Source organism: Vespa mandarinia, chromosome 9, assembly GCF_050613455.1.
Source record: "Vespa mandarinia isolate Hongniang chromosome 9, ASM5061345v1, whole genome shotgun sequence".
Classification (NCBI taxonomy): domain Eukaryota; kingdom Metazoa; phylum Arthropoda; class Insecta; order Hymenoptera; family Vespidae; genus Vespa; species Vespa mandarinia.
Window position 1 is genome coordinate 551071 of NC_140818.1, and position 27153 is coordinate 578223.

General features: G+C 31.6%; 1 protein-coding gene and 1 long non-coding RNA gene across 7 annotated transcripts; both read left to right on the plus strand.

Moving 5' to 3' along the window:
- The first annotated feature begins 1567 nt into the window (after positions 1 to 1567).
- Positions 1568 to 23310, plus strand: LOC118446471 (uncharacterized). 6 transcript variants are annotated; one of them, XM_035877139.2, is made up of 19 exons: positions 1568 to 1944; positions 9930 to 10111; positions 14279 to 14529; positions 17126 to 17211; positions 17352 to 17544; positions 17786 to 18153; positions 18240 to 18465; positions 18567 to 18715; positions 19210 to 19304; positions 19404 to 19577; positions 19703 to 19900; positions 20377 to 20646; positions 20753 to 20926; positions 21008 to 21206; positions 21449 to 21672; positions 21728 to 21950; positions 22259 to 22379; positions 22487 to 22701; positions 22787 to 23309. In XM_035877139.2, exons 2-19 carry the CDS (start codon positions 10049 to 10051, stop codon positions 22939 to 22941), a joined length of 3384 nt encoding a protein of 1127 aa, XP_035733032.2. In that variant the 5' UTR covers positions 1568 to 1944; positions 9930 to 10048; the 3' UTR covers positions 22942 to 23309. The 6 variants fall into 6 exon arrangements, with proteins under 6 accessions (XP_035733032.2, XP_085515401.1, XP_035733031.2 ...); XM_085659275.1 differs by lacking the exon at positions 1568 to 1944 and adding an exon at positions 7850 to 8029 and having other exon boundaries at positions 18249 to 18465; positions 22787 to 23310; XM_035877138.2 differs by lacking the exon at positions 1568 to 1944 and adding an exon at positions 7852 to 8029.
- Positions 23311 to 23912: 602 nt separating this feature from the next.
- LOC118446474 (uncharacterized) lies at positions 23913 to 26893 on the plus strand. The gene is made up of 3 exons (XR_004839597.2): positions 23913 to 24105; positions 26027 to 26086; positions 26563 to 26893. It is a non-coding gene; the product is annotated as an uncharacterized LOC118446474 (long non-coding RNA).
- Positions 26894 to 27153: the final 260 nt, after the last annotated feature.

The window sequence follows — 27153 nt, forward strand, 5'->3', positions numbered from 1 at the left end:
TTGCGAACCCCAACTAACGTGCAACGTTACTTGTTGGATCATTCACGTCTCGTTGTTAACTAAAAGACACGACCTTCTTCTTCTTCTTCTTTTTTTTTTTATTTTTTCTATTGGAATAACGTGCGAAAGGTGAGATCGATGTTCTTTGATGTAATTCATTTTTATTTTATTTCATCTTAATTTTTTAACTTCTACGAATTCGAGACAATGGGTTACAATTTTATTTCTCCGTTTTGAAATAAAACGAAATTTGTTCTTCAATTTCATTTCTCCATTAGTAGTATCGATTTTAGTGATATATTCAAGATTGAATTAATCATTCTACGATCAAAATCGTAGCGGAAAAGATAAAGGAAAAGAAAACAATTAATTGACATTAAGAAAACGGTAGGTAAATCGATCAAATTCAATTTGATTTAATGAATATTTTCTGATATATATAATTTCGATGTGTTTCTTGTTTTATACAGAATATATAAAAAAATGTGTGAATGGAAAGCAAATGCATTGAACCATGCCACCACAACCGTTTCATATTCTCTTAATTCTTATGGCTTCTGACAGTATTTCCGTAACTCCGTCAACCCCTTCCGAAGATAGAGAATACTTCCTTCTTAGTAGTGCATCATGTATATTCATGAAACGTTTCATTAGTGCTACTTGACTACTGAGTACAAGGAGAAATGAAAACCTTAAAGCTTAAGTAAGTAGGTATCTCGTGATTAGAAGTAACTAATTCCAAGACTCGACAATCTTTGCGAGTACTTTCACGTACGTACGATATATAAATATTTTTAATATTTCATTTACATCGTTTCGAAAGTTTGTAACGATTTGTGAAATTCTATTTTTTTTCTCTTATCAAAATTTATGAATCTTATTTATTGATAAAAAGTTATTTATCGTAACAAATTTATTAAACAACTGATCGGATACAGATCGATCATGAAATTGCTTATTAAGTAAAACAAAAAAACAAAGAAACAAAAAGGAAAAACTATGGAACGACACGAAACGAATATCTTATTTGTCGTTTTAAATATTTCTTCATTCTTCAATTTCAGATAATATTGTGAATATGTGAGTTTCATTTGTTACATGATTCGAATACTCTATCTAGCGACACTAGGATTATTATATTGCGGTAATCATACCAGAAAAGTCGGAGAAGTACAAAAAGAAAGCAACTAGTGATAGACATGAAGGGAACGAGTTAATCAAGCTATTTTGTGTGTGTGTGTGTGTGTGTATGTGCGCACGTACGTGTATATGTCAGTGGTGAAAAAGAGAAAGAAGTAGATGTACAAGAAGGGGACACTGGAAGGTGAAGGAAAAGAGTTGAAAGAGGACAACGGCAAAGAAGAAGAAGAAGAAGAAGAGGAGAAGGAAAAAGAAGAAGAAGAAGAAGAGGAGAAGGAAAAAGAAGAAGAAGAAGAAGGAAAAGAAGAAGAAGAAGAAGAAGAAGAAGAAGAAGAAGAAGAAGAAGAAGAAGAAGAAGAAGAAGAAGGGAACAGTTTGGAACGGAGAAGTTCAGTTAGTCGGTTCTCTTTCCTCTCTCTTCGTAGTGGCAGGTCAGTGTTGCCGCGCTCGTGGCCAAGAACAGCCGTGTTTTCTGAACTCGCTCGTTATCTGTCTATCTATATATTTCTCTTTATCTCTATCTCTATCTCTATCTCTATCTTTTTCTTTCTCGATCTCTCTCTTTTACTCCCTCTATCTGTTTCTCCCTCTCTCTATCTCTTTCTCTCTCCATCTATTTTTTATTTTATTTCGTTGTTTCAATAGAAAATACAAAAAGTGTGTCATGTAACAGCTCTTTGAACCGATACAAAGCTAATAACGATCGTGGAGATATGACCATTGGAAATTCAAAATCGGCGCTCAGCGCAAACATCGGAGATACACATTCACAAGGAGGAACATGAAGACGTGAGAGGATACGAGGTAGGTTTATGCGACCGCGCACTTAGATTCACTCATTTTATTGGACAGTAAAAGTATCTCGAAAAATGAAAAAATGATCCGTGTATCTTTTTTTATTTTTCTTTGAACGATATGTTTTTCTTTCTTTCTTTCTCTCTCGTTTTTTTTTATAGATTATTTCGTACATAAGGAAAATCTTTTTTTAATATCAACTTATTATTACTATTATTAATATGGAAGAAAGTGATTTATCGTCGATCTATCGAACATCTTAAACCCTTTGATCGAGAGATTGACGGTAGATGGAGAGGTAGAATGTCGGATCTGAAAGGGAATTCCGTGCTTTACGATCGGCGCGATCCGCATCTCGCGGTTAACTTCTAAAGGATAACGTGTCAATCAATCTCTCTTTCGTAGTTCGTTTTCGTATTGTTTCTTTTTCATTTGTTGTTGTTGTTGTTATTTTTTTTTGGCGACAAGTTTCATTCCTATAAAGATGATTATACGTTGATGACAAACGATTAAGATCTGTTTAAATTCATTCGATGAATTACTTATTTGAATTGAATTATGAATTATTATATATATATATTTTTTTTTTCTCTGTGATTATTTCTCTGCGTTATTATATTTTAGAACAGCTCATTGACAATTGATAAATAACACATAGATGCATTTATCTTAGAAATCTTCAAAGAGATAAGAAAAGAAAGTCGTCGATGATTACGAGCGCTTTAAGTTTTAATCCTTCTTCGATAATCTTCTTTTCAGTATTCTTATCTATATGTATCATTTCTACTATCATTAAACGAAGAGAAGCATGATGTCGATGAAACATCACGATGCATGCTGAAAATGAGGTTTATGATTCGTCCTAGTACACGTGCGGTTCAATAATAAATACGAGGGACCCGTCAATATGGACAATCAATATGTTTCTCTTTTTTTCTTTCTCTCTCTTTCATTCCCCTCCTTCTGCTTTTCTCCCACTCACTCTCTCTCTCTCTCTCTCTCTCTCTCTCTGTCTCTCTCTGTCTCTCTCTCTTTCTTTCGAATTTATTTGATCTACGAAGTAACGAGATTTTGAAATGAAATGATCCGAGTACGAGGCTTGTTTGTTTTTGAAAAGCTCGTGTATATCTCGTTAATCCGGTGACACACGAATAATAATAATAAGAAGAAGAAGAAAAAGAAAAAAAAGAAAAAGAAAAAGAGAAGCTTCATCGACTTCCTTCGAACTCGAACTCTGTGTAAATATGTTAATGAGAATAGAATAGGAAGCTGTCCGAAGGCTGTCGATTCTCTCTCGACAAAAGCGGAAACAGGTTCTCGAAAGGTTTACTAACGCGTTCCGGACTCCAAACTATCCTTTTCTTCTCTCTCTTTCTCTTTTTCCTTTTTTTTTTCTTCCTTTCTTTCTCTTTTTTTTTCTTAACATATATCTACCTGCATTTGAGACAACACTTGGGATAGTTTTATTCACGAGAGCAGGAATATCTTTTCTCATCGTAGGTACTCTTGACGTTTTTAGTCGAACTAGGCACGTGTGAGGAGTTCAAAGAATTTAACGACATCGCTTGCATATTTAGTTTTTTCTAGGTATCCTCTCTCCCTCTATCTCCTAATGTATGTATGCATGTATATATGTATATATAGAATATATTCGTGTTACAAACTGTTCAGGGATCTTAAATATTCCAATAAAGTTTTTATTGACTTTTTTCTTGTTCGATAATATCAAGATAAAATCGGTACCGTATTCATTTTACGGATATGAATAAAAGGATGTATTTTTATATATTCATTTTACAAAACATGATTACGTTGTAATAGCTGTTGGTTTTATATGGTAAAACGTTATGAGAAAAAGAAAGAGAAAGAGAAGGAGAGGGGGGGGGGCAAAGAGAGAAAGAGTGAAAAAGAAATTAAATATTAATCGTACAAAACTATTTTATTTCAACGAATGAAACTTTTATCTGTCTCTCTCTCTCTCTCTCTCTCTCTCTCTCTCTCTCTCTCTTTCTCACACACACACACACACACATTTTACACGGTTAAAAATTTTTCTAGAAATGTGAGTTTTATAAAGAATTTGTTTAAATATCGTTAGATAAAACAATTCAAGTACGATTTAAAGTCGTATCTCGACATCGTCTCTACTTCTTCGGACCGCTTCCAGTTGTTCTTGGACGATCAGTAACTCGCGGTGCAACGCGCGGTGGTTGGACTTTTTCCTCGAAGAATTTCTCTGAAATTCCCGAGGCGGGAAGAGCGTACACCTTGCACCATAAAGTCGATCTTCCTTCTCTTCTTCTTTCTCCTCCTCCTCCTCCTCTTTCTTCTCTTCTTCCTCCTCCTATTTCTCTTTCTCTTTCTCTTTCTCTTCCTTCTCTTCTTCCTCTTCTTCTTTTTATTACTTCTTCGTCTTCTTTTTCTTCTTCTTTCTACGGTCGTTGTGCGTACTGCAGCGTCGTGGCAGTTTGCAGCAAACATGAACGTAGTAGGGCACGCCGCGTAAGACAGATGTTGGGTTGGTCAAAGAAATAAAAGAGTGAGAGAGAAAGGGAGAGGCCGACGACGACAAACTGGTAGTAGTTCGTAAGCAATGTGACCGACCGAACGAACGGGGCCCCGCTCCATTACATCGCTCATCTCACGGATATGTCTCCCTTTTACCATCTCTTTTTTCTCTTTCTCTCTTTCTCTCTCTTTTTCTTTTTTCTTTTTTCTTGTATTGTCTAAAAACTCAAGATTTTTCTCTCTCTTTCTCACTTTTTTCCCATAACGTTTTATCATATAAAATCAAGAGCCATTATTTCTTATGAAAATTTCCAAATTATCTTTCACTTATCGTATAGTAATTTTGTTATTTATGAAAAAAAAAACAACAAAAAACAAATGATATCACTGTCGTTAATGCTTTAATTTATGTTTAGAAATATTAATTAGATAAAAAGCCGATAATATTTGTCTATAATTCGACAATATATTCTCCTTAGAATATAGAATATAGAATAGAATATATTCTCTTATAAATAGATATCTAAGTACATATAGATATATACATATATTTTCAATTTGATTTACATCTTTCTATCTCTATTTCTGGATAAATAGATTTAATATCGTTGAAGAACGGTTCATCGTTCGACACGATGCGGTATATTGAACGGTACATGGCGTCTAAAGCACTTCGATGTGCAGTATAGCCGAGTCTTGATAAATTATCGTCGAAGCTTCCGCACTTCTGTAGTTAATATCGATCTAACAATGGGGTTCGTGTCTAGGGTGATACAAGAACAGGTTCACACACTTCAGATTTCTTTTATAATGATTTATAAGTTTGCGTACACTTTTACGATAGGATTTTAATTTCCATTCATATTTTATTATTAGGTTATACATATCAACAATTTGATAATAATGATAATTTAGATCGTAAAAAATTTTACATTGGATAACGTCTTCTCCTTTTTTTTTATTTTTTTTTTTTTAATACCCATTATCGATTCGAAACTCTTCTGAAATCTATTATACGTTTTTAATCGTATGATGATGATAACGGTCGAAGAGAAATAATAAAGTGTGTAATCTGCATATTTTCATCGTCGTCAGGTCGTTAATCAAATTATTTACCGTTGCGATTAATCGCATGAATGGGCATCATATATATGTACATATGGTGTGGCGTTGGTAAGATACGATGAAGATATAATATTTTTTCTAGAATTTATTAAAGGGAAATATCCAAACGAAAGAAAGAAAGAAAGAAAGAGAGAGGGAGAGAGAGAGAGAGAGAGAGAGAGAGAGAGAGAGAGAGAGAGAAAGATTATTTCTTCTTCCTCATTATCGATGTAGTATGCACTTAAGAGAACATCGATACTATGTACTATGTCAATCTTTTATTTCTTAATTATTAATTTATTTGAAAATATGTATTTATGTATTTTTTCTTACAAGTTAAAAATTATTGAAAAGTAAATGTTGGTCTTCATAGATCTTTCAGATCTTTCATATCTTTCATAGAACTTTTGAGGCATAGCAATTGGTAAGGAAATCAAAGTGATCATGATTAATAAGCGTGGCATAGTTTATTGGTTGACTAAGGGTAATTCAACACCATAGCTATGACGTTATTTTTTCCTTTTCTTTTTCTTTTTTACTACTGTAACTTACTACTGTACTTTTTTACTAGTGTAATAGTGCAAACCGCATTCGTATCTTAAAGTGCATAATCGCAGTACTTGTAATGGCATCATAGTATTACACCTTGCTGTTCGTAGTTACGATCGGCGTGCGTTAGATACCCTTCGATAACCGTGGAATTTGTTAAATTACGAAAGATCGACCACGAATACGAACGAATACGATAATGAGATGAATGAAACCAAACGGCGATGGCATGTGAAACAAACGTAACTTTAAAAGAACTTTTCTTGTGGGTTTACGAGGGTTGTACGATCGATCGATTATCTCGATTCTAGATCCTATGACATTCGATTTTGTAACATAAATAATATATTTTATTGATCGGTATGTCTATGTATATATATATATATATACATATATATATATATATATATATACATATATATATATATATATATATATATATATATATATATATATATGTATCGTATTTTTTTCATGCTTTATTTTATTTAGAATAATTTTTAGAGATTGATATAGAGAATAATTTTCAGTATACAACATTAATTTTGTTTTTCTTTTTAATTTTTTCATATAAAAATAATATAAATTCAATATAATGTAAAAAAATTTGAGGTAAAAAATGTATTATTTAAAATGAAAAGATATTTGAATATATACGGGATCGATTAATATGGTGTATAGATATACTTTACTTTAGAATAAAGGATTTTAATCCTAGATTATGGCACGACAAGTTTTATTTTGCAATATACATATAGAAAAGATCGAAGTGGTTGACGGTTCCAGGAAAGGAAGGGTGGCGCAAGCGCGCAACAGATCCTTCCTTCTTACACTACGAAATAAAAAGCTTATGGCTAGTTGATCCTAGTTCCTTCAATACGAACGTGCTATTTATACCAAACGTGAAGTTTCAATATTTCCCGCCAAATTTTTTGGTATACAACATATCTGTGTAAAACAGTATACAGTATCTGTGTAAAACAAAAAAATTTTTGGAAAACTCAAGAAACCATCCAGATTCGTTCATAATATTTTTATTTTTAAAAAAATGATAGTGGTCAAAGAATTTGAGAGTACATTACGAATAACAAGAAACGATTATTGATATTTCTATTTCTTTTTTTTTTATGTCGCGTATCCTTTTAATAATTTATTCCCAATAACGAGAATATTGTAATTGGTAACGCGCAGTTAGTTTCGTGTAATTTTTCTATTTTCTTTTTTTCCCTGGCTTACAATTCAATTGATAATCATCAATTGGTAACATTTATTAAGTTATCAGGCAAAGGTTTTGATACAAATAATACAAACAATAAAGCATTTGTTATTTGTATACGATATAGTCATTCATAAAGATGTGTATTCATTGTTTAGATTAAATCTATTACAGATGTATACTTACCAACAAAGAAACTCGAAGACATTGTCACATCGTCTATAGAGCTTTACTATAATATTAGAATCAATCGATTTAATAAAGTTAATAGCTTATCGATCGATTACGATATCTCTCAAGGCGATTAGAATCTTTCGCGATAAACTTTCCTGCTACTTTCGTATACGTAATCGAATGCTTTCTATTTGTTTTGACGTTTACAAAGCGTCGCTATATATATATATATATATATGTATGTATGTATGTATGTATATGTAGATTTTTTCGTATAGGAAAAATTAAAAAAAAAGAAAAGAAAAAGAAAAAGAAAAAGAAAAAGAAAGGGTGTTGAAAATGAACGATCGATATTGAAGGTGTAACCTGTTTCTTAATTCTGTTGATCGATAAATCTCATAATGATTATGGCGAGAAATACAAGGAGAGAGTGACCAGCTGAAACGGGAAAAGTTTTGCTTATATGGAAAGAAAAAAAAAGAATGCAACTACTTTCCACCTTCATGGCGAGGCATCTGAAGCGAGGAGCATCCCTGAAAAAAGGTAGTACAACATTGTTGAACGAGCACCGTTCTTATAAGATAAAAGTGACTTTACCGTAATTATCGTCGTTCCGTGTATGAGTATATGTATATGCTTACCTTTCTCTATGCTTGGGGATTTAATTGTGAGAGAAAAAGTGAGATGACCTTATTATCCTTTTAGTGTTGATACTTAACATAATATAATATAGTATTAGTAACGTATAGTAGTCTGTTAAAGAACGAACTTGGACAATTCACGATTTAATATCACATTTGATCGACATATATATATATATATATATATACATATATATATACATATATATGATGCATACATACATATAGATATAGGATATATAATCTATAGTATAGTGCTATTTACTATGAGTATAGGTTCACTCAATATCATTTATCATCACGCGATGTTATAGAATACGTTGAACGAGTTGTATATCATGTAACGATTGTTCGCAATGTAATTTTGATGGAAGTATGTTTCCATATAAATAAGAATTTTTATCGTTACTCTTGGTAGATGTTTCAAGAAACGAAGTGAGAGAAATATATATATATATATATATATATATATATATAGAGAGAGAGAGAGAGAGAGAAAGAGAGAAAAGTACCGCAATATCGTAAGCCATGATTCTTAAACCACCTAATAACGCACGAGTCGTTACGAGTCACATATGTATGCATGTATGTACATATATCATAAAAGTATACATAATCCAGCAGAATCGGCTCGTACGTAGCGGTATTTTTTATTAAATTATGACTCTAACAATCTCGATAATGTTTTACACTAAATTTTTCTTTCCATTTCTTTTGTTCTTTGTTTCTTTTTCTTTTTTATTTTTTTTGTTCGCAATTTTCAACAAACAAAAGATCGTCATATCGTTTTAAATCATGAAAGGCGAAAAGGTTACGATATAAATTTCTGTCTAAGGCGTCTTCATAATGTCAAGGCCACGTCCTGGATTATCTTTCCTTGTTCCGTTTAGTGCATTATGCAGATAAATATCTTTTGGTATTTCATTTGACATTGTCTATTAAATAACAATTACGTTATAATTTCAATGAACGAATTTCTTCTTTTCTTTCTTTTTTCTTTTTCTAATCTAACACTCACTTAAATTATCATTGATATTATTGAAAATGACACTTGAAAAAAGAAAGAAGATAAAATTATCGTTTTAATAACTATTATCGATTATATATTGCGTATAACGTGTAACGTTTTATTTAATGTAACGTTTCGATCATTATTACATCAAAAAGTTAGTTAGTGAATATATCAAGCAAAAAAGTATCTATCTATCTTCCTAGCGAAATCACCAAGTTCGGCCATGGGAATTTAGTTGGTTGTCTTAACAAACGAACAGACGTTTCGTGACATTCCAAGGAACGAGGGTGAATTCATTACGTCCGCGGTTGCATCGTTAATTGTTCAGGCATTTCACTTGTCCTTACATTCTCACATACTTACGCAAAACTCTTCGATCGATCTGACGTTCACTTTACTACACAAATTAGTTTTCTTTATTTCTTTTTCTCTTCCTCGATAAAACTAGATAGAAATATAATTTTATTATCTTCTTTCTTTTCTTAAATGTCATTTCTAATAATATCAACAATAATTTAAGTGAGTGTTGGATTAGGAAAAGAAAGAAAAAAGAAAAGAAGAAATTCGTTCATTAAAATTATAACGTATTTAATCAATGAATTAAAAGTATACAAAAATATGTACATAGTGAAATAACAATCATAAAATATATTAGCATTTGTAATTATTTTTTTTATCATTAGAGTTGTGAAATTGTAAATAATTATTTTAAATAAGAGAAAGTTAGTACAATTAATTTTACGATGTTCGCAAAATTATTGAATGAACTTTATTATGTTATTGTTTTCAGGGAAGCGCGAAATCGTTGGAGGCGGAAGTCCTGTCAAAACTTCGTCAGCTTCCGCAGGGGCTTCGAACAAATCCCTGAACGGTATTTCTGCATGCGGTACTGTAGGGGGAACCGCCAATATGCCGCTAAACGATCTTGCTCCCGACGAAGAGTTTGCATTGGCAGTCGCACAGAAAACTCAGGTAAATAATAAACAAATATCATTGGTTAAATTTTCATTAAAAAAAATCGTATTATAATTGGATGCATTTAAGTTTAGTAAAATAAAAGTCAATCGATTAGGCTTGTGAACAACTGCTCATACATACGCATAATGCATGACATTTATCAAATACGATTGTTCTAATTCCTATTATATAGATATAATATATATATTTAGTTATCTTTATCGAATAAAAACGAATGGGACTTGAGATGCGTGTCTAAATATCTACGGAATTCCGAGTAATAAGGAAACGCTCGTTAAGAATTTAGCACCATACAATATCGTATTACGATATTAAAACTGCAATAGATTAGTAATGCGATATATAGTCACTGGATTATTTATTAATACAATGCGTCTTTTTACTGGCTCGTGCCTTTATCATGGTTTTTCGACCGTAAATTATTGCATCGTTCAGCAGTAATTTAATCGGACTGTATAAAGTTCATAAAACTCGTTACAATTTTTTCTCTTTTCTTTTTTTGTTTTCATGTTTATTTTTTGCCTTTTTTCTTTTCTTTATAAATTACAATCAAATTAACTAATCAATAGATTTTTTTTGTTATTCATTCACCCCCTTATACGAAACGAAGTGTTAGAGAAAGATTCGCGAATGATCATAGGTATTAAAACATTATAACGTGAGCTTTAGATTGCACGTTCATCGTGCCTTAATAATGAATGCAGCTCGAAATGGATGCCACGTCGGAAAGTTGCATTTAAGGGTCGTTAAAAGAGAAAGAGAAAGAGAGAGAAAAAGATAGAGAGAGAGAGAGAGAGAGAGAGAGAGGGAGAGGGAGAATTATTCTTTCACGTGTGGGAAGTACTGAAGACAATGCTTTTCGATACAAAGAGAGAGAGACTACCCGTGAGAGTTTCAGCTAATTTTTATTGTTAACTTCTTATCTCTTTCCTTATCCGTTGATTTAGCAAAAATCGGTTGTTACCCTTATATATCGATAATATTGTTCCTTTAACTCGTCCTTTTTTTTATACCTTAACACTGTTTTTTTCTCTACGTCATCTTTCATCTTTTCTTTTTTTCTTTTTTCTATAATTTCTTTTTATTCTTTCATACGATAAAATTTATAAGACATTTTTGATACCTTATTGCTTTTCGTTATTATCGATCATGTGCGGAGATAATGTATGTATAAATAAGACATATGAACGAAATAATGGAAGAAGAAATATTTAATATCATTTAGTTGGACAACTTTCATGACCGATACGTCAATTTTTTCATGAAAGAACACTATTTTGCAATGATAATATTGGAATTCGTTTGCGGAAAGATTCGCAAACAAGATATTTATTCTGAGTACGAAGAGTACGAAGCGAGACTAGTTTAAAAATAGATATGTGCGCCAGTACAAGTAAGACTATTGGGCAGCGTAGGTGTGTGTGCTTTTGTGAATATTTCTGATAGAAATCGACGTTAGAGTTCTTATATTGGAATAAAAGAAAAACATACAGACGTATACACGTATTTGAAAATAAAAAAGAAAAATATATAAGTCCGAAGTTCGATGATGATAGTGCAACCAATCAAAGTTTCGTAGAATGCTGGTATCTTACCACGGTATTTCTTTGTTTGTTATTTCTCTTTTACAGATATTTTCGAAAAAAAAGACATGAAGAAGAAAAAAAAGAACGAACAAATCACTTTCGTTGTTGGATTTCTTTCGAATTGTTCGTGCAATTTGTGTGTCGCGTGTTAGAAAGTAACGTATTGCGAGTGTGTTATTAGTGTTATTAAAATAAAATATCACACAAAGAATACGTGGTCTATTTTTACAATTTCACAAGTTCTCTTAACATTGCTCGACTTTCTAATTAATGATACGTTGCATTCTTGACAGGACAGTTTGAATTACTATTGCGTAAAGTCGAACAAACGTGATGGGTACAACGATGATCGTGTGTACGAACTTTTATTTTTATTCCTTCCTTCCTCTCTCTCTCTCTCTTTTTTTCTTTTTTCTCTTCCTTCCCCTATTCTGAGAAAACATACGTATTGTTCTAAGATGTAAATAATGCTAGAAAAACCAAATTTGCAGAACGTTAATTATCATTCTTTTTTTTTATATATCATCGAACTTTATTTTTTATAAAAACATCCGTCAAATAAAATTTGCATCTAGTGTGAGAAAGCACGAGAGGGAGAGAGAGAGAGAGAGAAAGAAAGAGAGAGAGAGAGAGAGAGAGAGAAATAATTCTTTCGTTTCTTTTTTTCTTCTTTTAAGACTGTATATATTAGCTTCGAATATATCAAGGTCATTGGTGTTTCTTAAAAAAGAAAAAGAATATCGGCTCGAGTCACTTATTCATCGAAGAAAGACGTCGAAAAAAGTGTTAGATCATGATCATGATCGATAAGATTTTTGTTTTTATTTTTTTTCTCTTTCTCTGTCTTTTTTTTCTTTCCTTTTCCATCATTTTTCACATTTGAAATCGAATTTCAGTGAAGTAACGCGATATATTTAACCTGTAGATCTCGATATCGTCAAGGGCAGAGATCTGTAAGCGTAAAGAGTAAGGTAAGGTGTTATGATCAAGAGATCTCACCTTGGTCGAGTAGCGCTTGAGAGAAAACCGATCTCGAGTCAAGAAGACAAGTTCTACTTGCGGAGTGTACTTTCTCTCTCTTTCTCTCTCTTTCTCTTTTTCTCTCTCTCTCTCTCTCTCTCTCTCTCTTTCCTTTCCTCAGTTATTCACGATGCACGCATAATTGCAAACTTTCACGAAATTTCAACGCGACATTCGTCATTGTGCCTGTCATTTGGATTTATGCGACTCGCTTGCCTGTATAAGAGAGCCCGTCCTTTTTGTGTCACTTTGCGAGTTACGCGTCCTCATTTTTGAGAAATAATCTCGCTTCATCGTTTACTGTCGTCGAAACAAAAAACAAAAAAAAGAAGAAAGAAAAAGAAAAAAAAAAGAAAAGATAGTATTCAATTTAATGTCACTACGTGTTTATACGATTATAATTCACATACATTAAATTCATGGATACGTGCGTATGTACACGCATACATATATACATAGATACGTATTGAAGTTAACGAAAGGATTTACGATTTTAATTGTCCGACACAAACAATATTGTTCTTCTTGATTAAGCATACTATCATGATCTTTTTAACGATTCTTGATTTTTATTATCATTATCATGATCTTCGTAACGATTACGTTACGAAGGTGTACGATCTCTTTATTTCTCTCTTTTGTTCTGTCTCTCTCTCTCTTTTTTCATTTATTTTTTCTTTATTTTTTTCACTTTTTCTTTCTCTTTCTTTTCTTAAAATAGTAAGACTCGACTTTCAATAATTTGTCCTGATCACTGATAAATAGAGACCAACTTAGTCCGACAGTGCTCTAAGGTTAATGACGTTCTTTTTATGATATCATAGAATCCTTTTCGTGAGATAGCACGCAACGTTGCGTGTGACACGAATAAAAATGTGTCCTATATACTATGAAATAGAAGAAAAAAAGAATTTTATATAAATGGTTATCAACGGTGCTTTGTATTTTTGATTTTTAACTATCTGTTATATTTTATTATACACGAATTTTTTTAATTCGATCCGGCGTCTTTTATCAATCAAGATTAAGCTATACGAAGTGTTTCATTCAACTGGACCACGAACAAATATATATATATATTCGTTATTTTCCATATCGTTTGAAAAAAGTCTTAAAAAATATTTTTTAATTGGAACAAATCGCAAACTTGTATTTTTTATATTTACTTTTCAAATCTCATTTTATTCGATCACTATAAAATCACTAGTTACTTCGTACATATGGAGTTTCTAATATTTTCTTTTTTTTTCATATAATAAATTTAAGTTATACTCAACGTATGTTGACAACGTATGATAATAAAATATTATAAGAAAAAAATTTTTAAGATATATAATTTCTATGCTATGTATTTTTATTTTTAGTTAAAAACCCGTTATGAATTGACTCATAGAGGGATAAAAAAAGTCGAATCGTAGCTTGAACCAAATGAAACACACTTCGTGCACGTAACAAATCCGTTTGTTTCTTCAAGTTTTATCAAGTGATTTTTAATTAATTTTAATTTTTTTCATTCTTTCTTTCTTTTTTTTTCTCTTTCTCTTTTCTTTTTCAGAGAGATGCGGAAGCGATACGCGGTGCCCTGTATATCGGCTTGGCTCTTACGATCGCCTGGATAATCGGCGCAGCTGGTCTGTCGTTAGCCTGGTTGGTCCTAATTCTGGCATTGGTTGGTACGATCATGAAGGCGAGAATATCACGTCTACTTCAAATGGGTCTACAACACGAACTGTCGAGGTTAAGAAGAAAACGTGCCTTGTACAAAGACGAAACTGCCGAATGGCTTAGTTTGTTGTTCAACAGATGGTAAATATCGATCGGTTGAATATATTAGAAAATGTCATTTCAATTTTCCACAATTGATATTACGTTCGTTTCTTCTTCTACCACAATTCAATGAATCGATATGACATTATTTCATATTGAAATGAATGTGTTTTCCGTTAACGGTGTGAACGGTGTGATAGTGAGTTATGCTGTGTAATCGATATAACATATAGCTTGAGTATGCGTATTAGAGGATGAAGTCACATGACTTGTATCAGTGTTCCTTGATGGTGATATCAATCAAGGTATTGAAAAGAAGAAAAAAAGAGAAAAGAAGAAAAATTGATCTAACAAAATTATCCTTCAAAATAGATAATCATTTCTTTTACAATTAAGCGCTTTTAATGTTGTTTGTAAGGAAAGGTAAAAAAAACGAAAAAAAAGAAAAAGGAAAACGCACATACATAGATATTTGCAAGGAGTTATGTAAGAAGGTGATTTCACTATGTAGAGAAAATTCACTGTTTTAGTAGTCTCTACTACTACGATTATGTTTTCCTACGACCGTATAAATCGTAATAGGAGTTCCCTACACGTGGTTAAAATAATTGCATATCATGATAATTGCAGACGATCCTGAACATCACAGATATAATATAGCTATACCGTGTGCTCTACCGGGTCCGCACTAACATAATCGCCATATATATATAGTCGGAGAATAGGTGAACGAACCTCTCGTTCGAGAATGAGTACTGTATAGGCATTTGTAAACATTCCACATTCCTCGCGCGTACACCCATTGCCTTTCACGTTTCTCCCACACATCGACGAGAAGAGAATCGGTGACCGCGACAGAGCTGGAGAGCAGTTGACAAAACGAAATGAAACTGCTCCTTGATGCTTGAAACTTATGAGACCGTTGAAAAATGATAAAGGTATATGTATTGCTTATGGAGGATAATACTAATCGATCTAAACGATTTCAATCATAACGGGAGAATACATATATATATATATATATATATATATATATATATATATATGTGTGTATCTTATGTATAAATAAATAAATAATATATGGCACAAATATACATATATACGTGTTTACAATAAGTACACTTTTGTTACGTACGGTTGAACACTCGATAAATTAAATAGAAATTTATAGAAGATTAGAAATCGTTAGAAATCCTGTACTACATAATCATGCTCTATGATATTATTACACCTCTTATCTCGATGATTATTTATGGGAGGGGAGGGTAGATAAAATGAAAAATGTAACGTAATATAAGGATGATAAAGATCGTTGGAAATATTATTCAGATTTTAATTTCGATTTTGATTTTGATTGATTTAATTAGGTTCGTTGTATATACATACACACATACATACATACATATATACATACATACATACATACATACATATATATATATATATATACATACATACATATATACGTATATTGTTGAAAATGTACATACTTAATACACGGTCGATAGCAAGTAAGATTTTCTCGTTTCTTGGAGTGTCGAAGCAGCTAGAGCAAACCGCGAGGGAATGGGACTGGAAAGAGTACTACTTATTTGGATAGTTGATAGGCCTGTTCGTACATTCCTGGACACCCGTCCCTCGGTTCTCTTCTACTTGAGAAACATATACACACGAGAGAAAGTAGTAAATCGAAAGAGTACACACAAATGCAAGAAGAACGAATTTCCTGGCCGAGTCACGTTCAACAACGATGTATACAAGCTTGAATGGTTCGATCACGTGGCAGCATACAAAATGCATTTTCGTGGTTGGGCCTGCTTCTTAATTTTTTGGTTTTTCTTATTCAAGTATCTTTTTAAAAAATTTATAAGATCATCATCGATGATCACGAACATATTGTTGATCAATGTCAACGCATGATTTTTCGATCATTTAGATATATCACTGTTTTAATTTTCATTCTGAAAAGAAATAGGTTTCTTTCTATTCAGTTTGCAAGAACATTATGTACATATACTATGATAATGTTATTGAACGTGACATTATTTGCACAGTTTGTTGTTAACAGGAACGTTAATAAGACGAATTCATTATCGTAGAATAGCGAGAGTAAAGTGACCGTGATTAGGACAACGTACAACGTACTCTAACATCGGGTTTCCTCCTTCAAAATTTAATCTTTTCAAAATCTTTTATTACATACTTTATATATTTTGTCTTGGATAATCGTATCAAAAAATTTCATCAACATAATCTTATTTGTCCCCAACCCTATTTTTCGTTTCCATGCTTTTACGAACTAAAATAACCAAAGCCTTCCCTTCTCATTTTGATTTAATAATAGAATGCCGCTGATGCATTATAAATAATATTACGTAGCTACTTAATCACGAAAGCCATCATGCTGAATTCTAATCGAAATATATATATATATATAGTTCGTTGAGGAAACACTTAAGAAATGAAATTGCGATGTTTTATGAATTAAATGAGTCAGGGTGCTGTAAAATGATTACGACTAAGTATGTATTGTCGTTAATTTCGTAATTGAAATTTTTATGCGGCACATTTTACGCCAGTTAATTGGAACCAGAACGTTTCAATAATTAAACACGTTTTCTTGTTCTAATTCAAGGTGGAGATTTAGCGCGGCAAGTATATTTTCATTAGCTAAAGAACATTTAGAGCCTTTGTTGAACGAAGCCAAACCTGGAATATTGGGTAAGTTGAGTCAAGGTTTTTTTTATTACCTTTTTTTTTATTTTTCTTTTCGCCTGTTTTTTTAAGAGAATATTTTTTCCATGAGGATTCGGACAGAGAATTACTTTTTTTTTATCGAGTCGTTGATTATATTGTTTAAGGACCGTTAGAGTTACGGGAACTTACTCTTGGCGAGCAAACACCATATGTAACACGCGTGAGGACTCTGGAATATAGTTGCGAAGATGAAACGTTGGACGGTCATTCAAGAGAGAAAAAACTATCAATCAAGGCCGATGTACGATTGGACTGCGAGCAATTTCGCATGCTCATAGCATCCGGGAGTCTCTTTGGGTAAGGGTAAATTTACGATTATATCCCGATACGTAAATCCCGATATAATTAATATCCTGAACGATTTGATTGGTGTAAATTTTCATTCTGATTTACGATACGATACGATTATAAAGTGATCATTTTTCTCCTTCTTTATATATATATATATATATATATATATATATATATAAATATATATATACATCTTTTTTTATGCATGTTATGTGTATGTGTGAGTATACGTGATTTTTTTTTAAAGCGTTTGCATGGATGTCGATATGGCCGTGGAAAAGCTGACCCTCTCCGGAACGATTCTCATCACTCTGACCCTGAATTCTCTGGCACCGTTTCCACACGCGACTAGGCTTAGCGTGAGCTTCTTGGAGAAACCGGAAGTTTGGTTCAGCGTGAGAATCCTACGAACCGTGCAAATGATGGAAATACCTTTAATCAAGACCTGGATTCATGCTGTAGTTACCGATGCTTTGGCAAGTTGGCTCGTTGATCCGGGTCATCTTGAATTGAATTTAAGAGCTCAGGAAAGACCTGGCCCTGTATTGGATTCTTTGGCTAATTCAATACCGCAAGGTGTACTGACTGTTGTATTGAGTCAAGATGGTTCACCACGTATGTAAAATGCTAAATATGTTTCTTTGCTAAATATGTTTTTAAGAATCCGACACGTTCAACGTTCTTTTCATTATTTGACTTAGCTATCATAGGTGATGAAGTAAGATGGCTGGTAGTGACCATAGGGGATCAACGTTGTGTCACGTCACATCTGAATCCAACTTGGACGGAGGACGTTTCGTTTTTGGTCGGACCATTGGACAACGAAAGGATCACGATCAAATTGAAGACGAAGAGGCTCGTCAGTACCATCACTTTAGCCCAATTTGAATTGGCACTTGGCGTTTACAATTGGGAGAACCCTCAAATGTAAGTATACACGATGATTATCTAATAAAAATAATTAGATTAAATAATACATATTCATAATTATTAAAAATAATAATTATTGGCATTTTTAAACATGACAGCATTGAAACCGTAATACAACAAAAAAAACCTTCTAATAGCAGTTCAAACATTCCAAATATTAATGCTCGATTAGAATATACGCCCATTCCTAATTTGGAACCGGATTTGCCACGACCTGAATTAACCGAGGATATGTTACACAATGCAGGTGAATTTATAATCTATTTATATGATATTATATTCGATACATTTTGAAATTTATTGATATGAAGAAATTGATAAAAAAGAAAAAAAAAGCAAAAGGAAAAAAAATACAAATATGTGTACAACTGTCATAGACCATGCTTAAAGTAATAGACGTACTACACTATCTGATATTTTCAGTAACACGAAAGTATATCTCTCGAGCACAGAAATCAGGTAAAAATAATGCAATGTTAAAATCGATCGTAATAAGTGTGGCTTTCGAGCATGGTCTTTTATACTTTTCATTTTTTTCCTATTGACGCACAGCGCAAAAACTTATCACTCGTTAGAAATAATTTGATAAAGAAAAAAAAAAGAAAGAAAGAGAGTGAGAGCGAGAGAAAGAGAGAGAGAGAGGGAGAGAAAAAAGACATTAATAGTTCTTTTCTTTTTTTTTTTATCAAATTTGACGATACCATAAATTCTTTGATATGATACACATTAAATATTTTTTAGGTGTCCTCGTGGTTTATATCCATTCTTCAGAAAATCTTAACTGTGATACTTCACAATGCAATCCTTACTGTATGTTGTTTAATAACCGAAAGAAGGTAATTGGTACACACGCACACACACACACACACAATTAATTTTTTTATATTAAAAATAAAGCTGTCAGTAGATGATGTATAGAAGAATTTACTTTGAAGGTGAAAACTACACACTACGTTCGTAATACTACCTCTCCGCGTTGGGAATGTAGAGCACAGTTTCTCGTACAAGATTATACTCAAGTTTGTCTTAGCTTTGTTATATATTCTTGGAATATATCGAAGTCTTGTGACTCGGATATGCTTGGGCTTGCTATGATGTCATTAACCCAGGTAAATTTAGATTTATAATATACAATAAAATTACTTCAACAAAATTACAATGTCTATCATGTAGATATTATCTATTATATTATATTATATATGTATGTATATATCAATGTTAATATTTTTTTAAGGAATCAACGTGGGTACTTAGAAAAGAATTAACTCTGAATGGTACAAACAGTGTTTCCACTATGACGGTTTCCGTATTATTTTATCCCGTAAAGAGTGTACAACAAGTAGTTACCAGTCGTAGAAGCAGTATGGTTCCCGTTGCATCAGATGATGAACCAAAATCAAAGAGAAATAGTTTACCTTGGATGCAACAAGCTGTTAGTTCTTGAATGTTTATTGATACTATTATATTGATATATGATTACATTATAGAATACTAGATACATTTTTTTTCATTAATATATTATTATTCCAAATTCAAATTCATATATTAATTATAGATTTATATATTAATGTATACCAATACAATAATAAAATATTGTATTAAATAATACATGAAAATCAGTTATGTATATATATATATATATATTATATATTATATATATATATATATAATGATAAATTTAATGATTTTTCTTTTTATTTTGTTATGTTGTCTATTATGTTTTGTTGTGTTGTCTAAATACGATGTACGCATCCAACATTTGTTTCAAACATGATAATTTTTCGTTTTCAGTACTGCATATATTCTTTAGTACATGCTTTCTATCAATCATTAACAATAATCTTAATTGATATATGAATATATTGGTACACAATGTTTTATTTATAACGTCTTCTATGTTTTTTTTAGAAATTATTATTAACTCACAAAGACATTGACCCTGCTTCTTCCGATATATCGAGTCTTCTATCCACTGGAAGTGGCTTAATGGAAGTGACATTGTTACGCGCTAAGGATTTGGTTGCGAAAGATTTAAATGGCTTTAGCGATCCATTCTGTGAGCTTAAATTAAATAACGAAACAAAGTACAAAAGTAGTATAAAGAAGAAAACGTTGAATCCATGTTGGGATGAGAGCTCTATAATGGGTCTACCTCGGTCAGGAGAAAATTTAGATATTGTAATAATCATCATATTCATATTGATATATATATATATATTTTTTTTATCATAATATCATAATTTATAATAACGATGAAATAAAAAATCTTTGATATTTTCCGTAGGTCCTATGGGATCATGATACTTTTGGTATGAAAGATTATTTGGGTAAAGTGTCATTGACTCTCGACGATATAAGAAAACTTTCCAATAGTGATCAGTCTCATTGGTTTACGTTAAAGGGAACCAAAACGGGATCTGTTGAGCTAAAAATCAAAGTTCTCTCCGAGGAATATGAGGTAATTGATTATGTTAAAAACTTTATATATACCATGATATTTTTATTCGCTATTTTAACTTATCCATTTACTTCATTTTAGACTCAAAGCACATATGCAGCCAGTAATGCGAGCGAGGGTTCTTCTCGTTACAATATAGAAACCGAATCAATATCTAACATCATAAGAAGACCATCAATGGAAAAATCTAAAATGAAGTTACATTTGGATCCTGTTATCCCACCACCACCACCTCCACGTACTGTTACTTTACTCAAACCTACGACGTCCAATCAGTCTGGTAATACGAACGTTTCTTTTAAAACAAATATTTGAAATGATGAATAAGCCTCCTATATAACCTTGACTTTCAGTCATTCAATATGTTTCAATCTATATAAATATTATGATGTTATGAATCAATGATATGGCAAGCTCTACAATACATGTATGTATGAGATTCAAGGTTATACGTGATGTACCTACGGATGTACCTATATTATCAAATTCATTTATTATTATTATTATTATTTTTTAAAACAGATAAAATCAATATAACAAGTAAAGAATCAAACGAAATGAACGGTAATCAAAATTCTTGGATGTCCAGAGTAGTGAATGAATCCATTACCGATGTAGTCGACATGGTAGAAGTTCCAAAAATAAGGGAAAGACGATCGTCCCATCATAGTTTAACACCCAGTCCTGAACAAAACTTTGGCAAGAAGCTACCACAGTACAATAGCTTCCGCGTTATGAAACAAAAGGTAAATTTGATATCCAACTCGAAATATCTAAATATATTGTTACATCTAATTATAGGTCAAGAGAGGATTGAAACTCCGCAGATTCCGTTCGGAAGTAAATATAGAAGATAATAAAAACGAAAGCAAGGGTATAACGTTGAGTTTAGAACCTAGGGGCGGTGGTGAAGCTGATGCTACGGAATTGTTACAAGGAGCTGGTTTAGCACATGCTGTTTCGCAACCTGATATGCTTGGTAGAATAAGACAGCCTAGTCCACGTTTACGAATAAGACCAAATGGTGAATCATATATATATATATATGTATATATATATGCGTTATATTATAGCGATCATATTACATCAACAAAATCGAATGTAAACAGGACGGAACGAAAACGTTTTTCTCATTACGCTCGTTTAATGAGATGCTAAAATATGTTTTTTTTAAGATATGTGAATGAAACGAAATACGATGAAACGTGTATTGGAATATAAATAATAACCAAAAAGAAGAGAAAAGAAAGAAAGAAAGAAAAAATATTTCGTTCGATCCTGTGTGCATATCTCTCTTGCTCCCATACCTAAGATATTATTTTCTTGTTATAGAATTGAAAATTGTTAATGGCACCAGAGAAAGATATTCGGGTGTGGAGGGCAAAGTTTTGCAAGCACAGGGACTTCACGTAGCTCACATTGCTCAGCTATATTGCCGAGTTAAATTTCAAACGTAAGTAACGATAGCTTATATCATATCATTCATGTTCGTAAGTAAATACCAAATGCGATAAGGATATTGATATGAATATGCGTGTTTTTTTCTCATCTCGTTTCCAGATGTAACAGTCCAGAGAAAATGTCATCCTCTGCTAATGCCGGCAAAACAATAGCGAAGTCACGACTATTACCGGCAATGCCAAATCCGCAATTCAGTATAGACTTTCATATAGAAAGTGACAGCGTTCCGAGACAAGCTTTACTCATATTCGAAATTAGAGGTGCCAGTAAGGAGTTATTGGCAAGTCGACGTATCACGTTGCACGAATTATTAGGTTTGTTACTTATCACATTTGATTATCGTTAAAATTCTTGAATTTACGTTATTTTTGAAACTTCTATTTATCATTTTATTTTTAGGAGTATCAGTTGCGAGCAACGAAGTGCATACCTGGTTGGCGTTGAACAATGGAGCTTCATTAGAAATTCAAATCGCTCATGGAAGAGAATTAAAAAACAAATCGTCGAAGAAATTATTTCGTTCTTGGTCCGTACATCGGATAGGGAAAATATGAGGGTTGGCCAAAGTCAGAATTATCTGACAGTGTTTCCATTAAAATTTTTTTTCTTTCTTTTTTTCTATATCTCTAATCAAAATCAATTGGGCATACGTATATTTTGAAAAAAGAAAAATCGATTTAATTCCATGACTAATCGCTAGGACAGAATACCAATGCTTTTTTAATATTTTGACTCCCAGTTCTAACGTAACGAATCTCATTATGAATTATACTCAAGAGGATCAAATATTTGTTATTGTAATATCTCGTTTGTATTATAAAAAATATGCGCATAAATGTTTATACGTTAAGATAAGTTATAAAGAATATCTTATATATCGAAGCTCGAAGCTCATCTCTCTCTACGTTTAAAATTTTAAACTAATTGTAATATATATATATATATATATATATATATATATATATACACATATACTAAAGAGAATGTAATTAATATACTAATAAGAACGATATCCGTACTTCCGAAATTTAATATAAATCATATTTTATAAATAAATCCCATTGCGTATTTTATCTCTGGTGCATCGATCCATTTTCAATCTCATAACGAATAGAATATCTGCTGTGATTGCTTGGAATCAAAAAACAAAAAAAAAACAAAAAAAAAAGAAAAACAAAAAAGAAAAAAGGAAAACAAAAGTCTCTTGAATCTAAGTAAAAAAGAAAAAAAAAAAATATATATATATATATAAAAAAAAAATATATATAAAATAAAATAAAATAAAATAAAATAATCGCAATAATGTGGAAAAAATTTGATTAAAAAAAAAAAAAGAAAAGAAGAATAACAAAGCGTGCGAATACTAATCAGCATCGCGTATGAAAGCATGAATGAAGCAAGTTATGTCTCGACTGACTCTTTTCCACTTTTTCCCCCACTACTCGAGCAAACGTATCACGTGACTTACACACGGCCCTGCAGGTTGTTGCGCATGGCACGTCAGTAGTGCCGGTTGCACTTGCCGACGGCGGAAAGCGTTCACTACCCATATCAAGAGTGGGGGAGGATCAATATATTCAACAGCATCGACACTACGTCAAGTCAGTATCTCGAACAACGGCGGAGACGTTCTGAATACGTATAAAAATTTCGATTAAATTTAAAAGACAATAAATACATCGACAAGATGCCGGGACCATGCTGTGAGAAATGCAAAGGTGAGCATATCTTTTTTCACGAATTTTTCTAATGTGAAATCGCGAAATAGTTTTTTCCTAAGGTTGCGATAGCAGGAAATTATTTTATTTTATTTTATTATTCTATTGATTATTTTGTACAAGTAAAATAAAATAAAATTTCACTTAGATTGTAATTTTCTCTTAAAATAAAATCAAAATTTATTGTTATATTTTAATTTATTTATTATTAAAATCGTTTCTTTGTCTTTCTTTTTAATTTTTCTATTTGAATGAATTAATTGTTGAAACGAGCGTTTTAATATTTCATCTGTATTGGAATGTATTGGAATTTCATTTTACTATTTTTCTCTTCTCTTGGAGCTAATCAAATTACGTAAAATCTATTAATCATTATTTCTATTTGGCGAATGACTAAACAATCTTTCCCCATATGACGTGACTTTACAATAACTTGACGCAATGGTTTCTTGGTTGTAGAAAATACATTGTATTCGATTTTTAAATATACTTTATCATTTTTAAACACACAGTCGACAAATACGTTTTTACCAATATAAAATAATTTCTTATCTCGTAAAAAATATTTCACGAACGATATAATAATAAATGTTAAAGCTCACATACACATCGTGTTACCTTAATCGTATGTAAACAAAGATACGATTAACTACGTTTAATACTGCGATCGAGGTTTTTTTTCTGTAATAATAATTTTTTTCTTCGTTCTACGTATTACGTATGCATATGCAAGTGTATGCGTATAGGTATATACAAATTTAAACGAGGTTAATGTACGACGAGTCCCCGATACTATTTATATCTTTTATTTTTACGGTAGTTTTCCTCTTGGAATAATTTTAATCGTATCAACAAAATATTATCTTTGGATTGTGTATTTTTTTTCTAATTAAACTGAAATTAAACTCATCGTCGTATTTCGTTAATTAATATGTGTAAAAGAAACGTATGAAAAATTTGCATTGGAAACAAGTTGATTTGAATTTTATGATGAAATCGTAAATCGAGGAATTTATTTATTATGTAAAGAAAAAAAAATATTGAGAATCAATCGTGAGAGAGAAATTTAATAATAATTTTACTGTGTAGACATGTGACACGTTATATATATCGAACGAGGGGGAATTCCGATGTGTATTAACATGTCCGCCGATGCATTTGCGTATCATCGAAGTCTTTTCATTAAGATCTATTACTCGATAAAGTAGTGAGGGCGGTCAACGATCGCTTCAATTAATTTTGAACTTGTTTTCTCATTTGACTTTTAACGAACCCGTGGATCTACCACTTCCGGATAAGGACGACGACGACGACGATTGCGATACTTATTGCTGCTTAGACAATTTTGATCTAATCTCTACGATCTAATTAAACGATACCTATTCTATTATATTCATTCGAACAAAACATCTTTTGTTAATTAAATTGACATTTTGAGAAATATTAATCTACCATTGGGAAGGAAATCTTTATCGTAGAAATTCAATAACTTTTCTTCCTTTTTTCACTTGTTTTCTTTTGTCTGCTATTACATCAAAAATCTTATTGTTCGATAAAGTTAATGATAATTGATAGTACGATATCAGTTCTATCTCTGCGTTTATATAACGAAAAATGCTTAATGTTTTCGATACGTTTGATAATCGTAAAGTAAAACGATTGAGAATGATAACTTATTTTACTCGAAGAAGAATAAGAAAAAGACGTATATTTACGATTTATTTCGCTCACGTATGTAATATCTAAATTAATATTAATATTGCACGAACAATTTAATACGATCCATATTTATATTTCAAAAATTTTTAAAAATATGTATATAAACGAGGTAAAAGAAAAGTATATTTTTACGAAAATACGTATTTTAAAAATCTTTATTTAACGTGTAATTGAAAATGATTTGTATATTATGTTGTTACAGAGAAATGCCAGGACTGCAAATGCGGCAATAATTGTCAATGCTGTGAGACAAGTACCGGAGGTATTTTAAAATTGAAAATATTTTCTTTGTCGTTATTTTGTAGTCTTTGTTACGAAATTTCAACAATAAAATATTTCGTTATCGAAAATTTAGCTAGAACTTTCGGTTAAGTCCATCGGAGATACGAACTATCGGCTTTAAAAAAAATTACGTCACGCTCTACGCACAGTAGGAATGCTGTGTTAAGACTTTGAAGGCGACTGTACGCTTCCTTTTCATCTCGAGCAATAACCGAGTAACCGTGACCGTTTCTAATGCGAGTTCGTTGTATTTCCATGAGATGTATTTTCTTCTTCTCTCGTAGTTTGTCTCTTTCTTTTTTTCTTTCTCTCTCCTTCTCCGTCATCGACATTTTACAATATTTTAAATTAAATTCAACAAAAAAAAATTGACTTGAAATTTAACATCGACTTGAATAGTAGATCGATTATTTGCATATCCTATTTAATAAAATTCATTTTCTTTTCTTCTTACAGAGAAATGTTGCTGTTGCAAGACAAACGGCAAATGCGTTTGCACGCCCTGCAAATGTTAATTACAATCTAACGTAATGCCTAGTAACTGCAGGACGGATATGATGGATGAAAATCGGAAAACGAAACAATTGAACGAATGTCGATAACAATTAATTTTGTTAATATATATTCATCTGCAGCTTACACATATATATAAATTAGATATCGTAATAGTCATTCATTTACAATGATTATATTACTGTTACTTTTCGATTTGCTGGTACATTATATTGTATTTAAACATTTTAATATTTTTTAAGCATTTAAATAAACTTATACAAATGTTCCTCTATTCCTTCAAAATGTTATAATTTCTAAGCGTTTTTAAATCATCAAGTTTTATCACAATCACAGATTTTTGTCGTGCGTTATAACGCTAGTTTAATATTTTTTTTTGAACTATCATTGTTTTACGATCGGAGAAAGTTGATTTTATTTTTCTGCGGAACAACTAGTAAAGAAATTCCTTCCTGTTTCTTTCTTTAATCGTATTACATGTATATTTTACTGAAAAAATATTATTTAGAAAGTGCATGAAAAGAATTTAGTAAA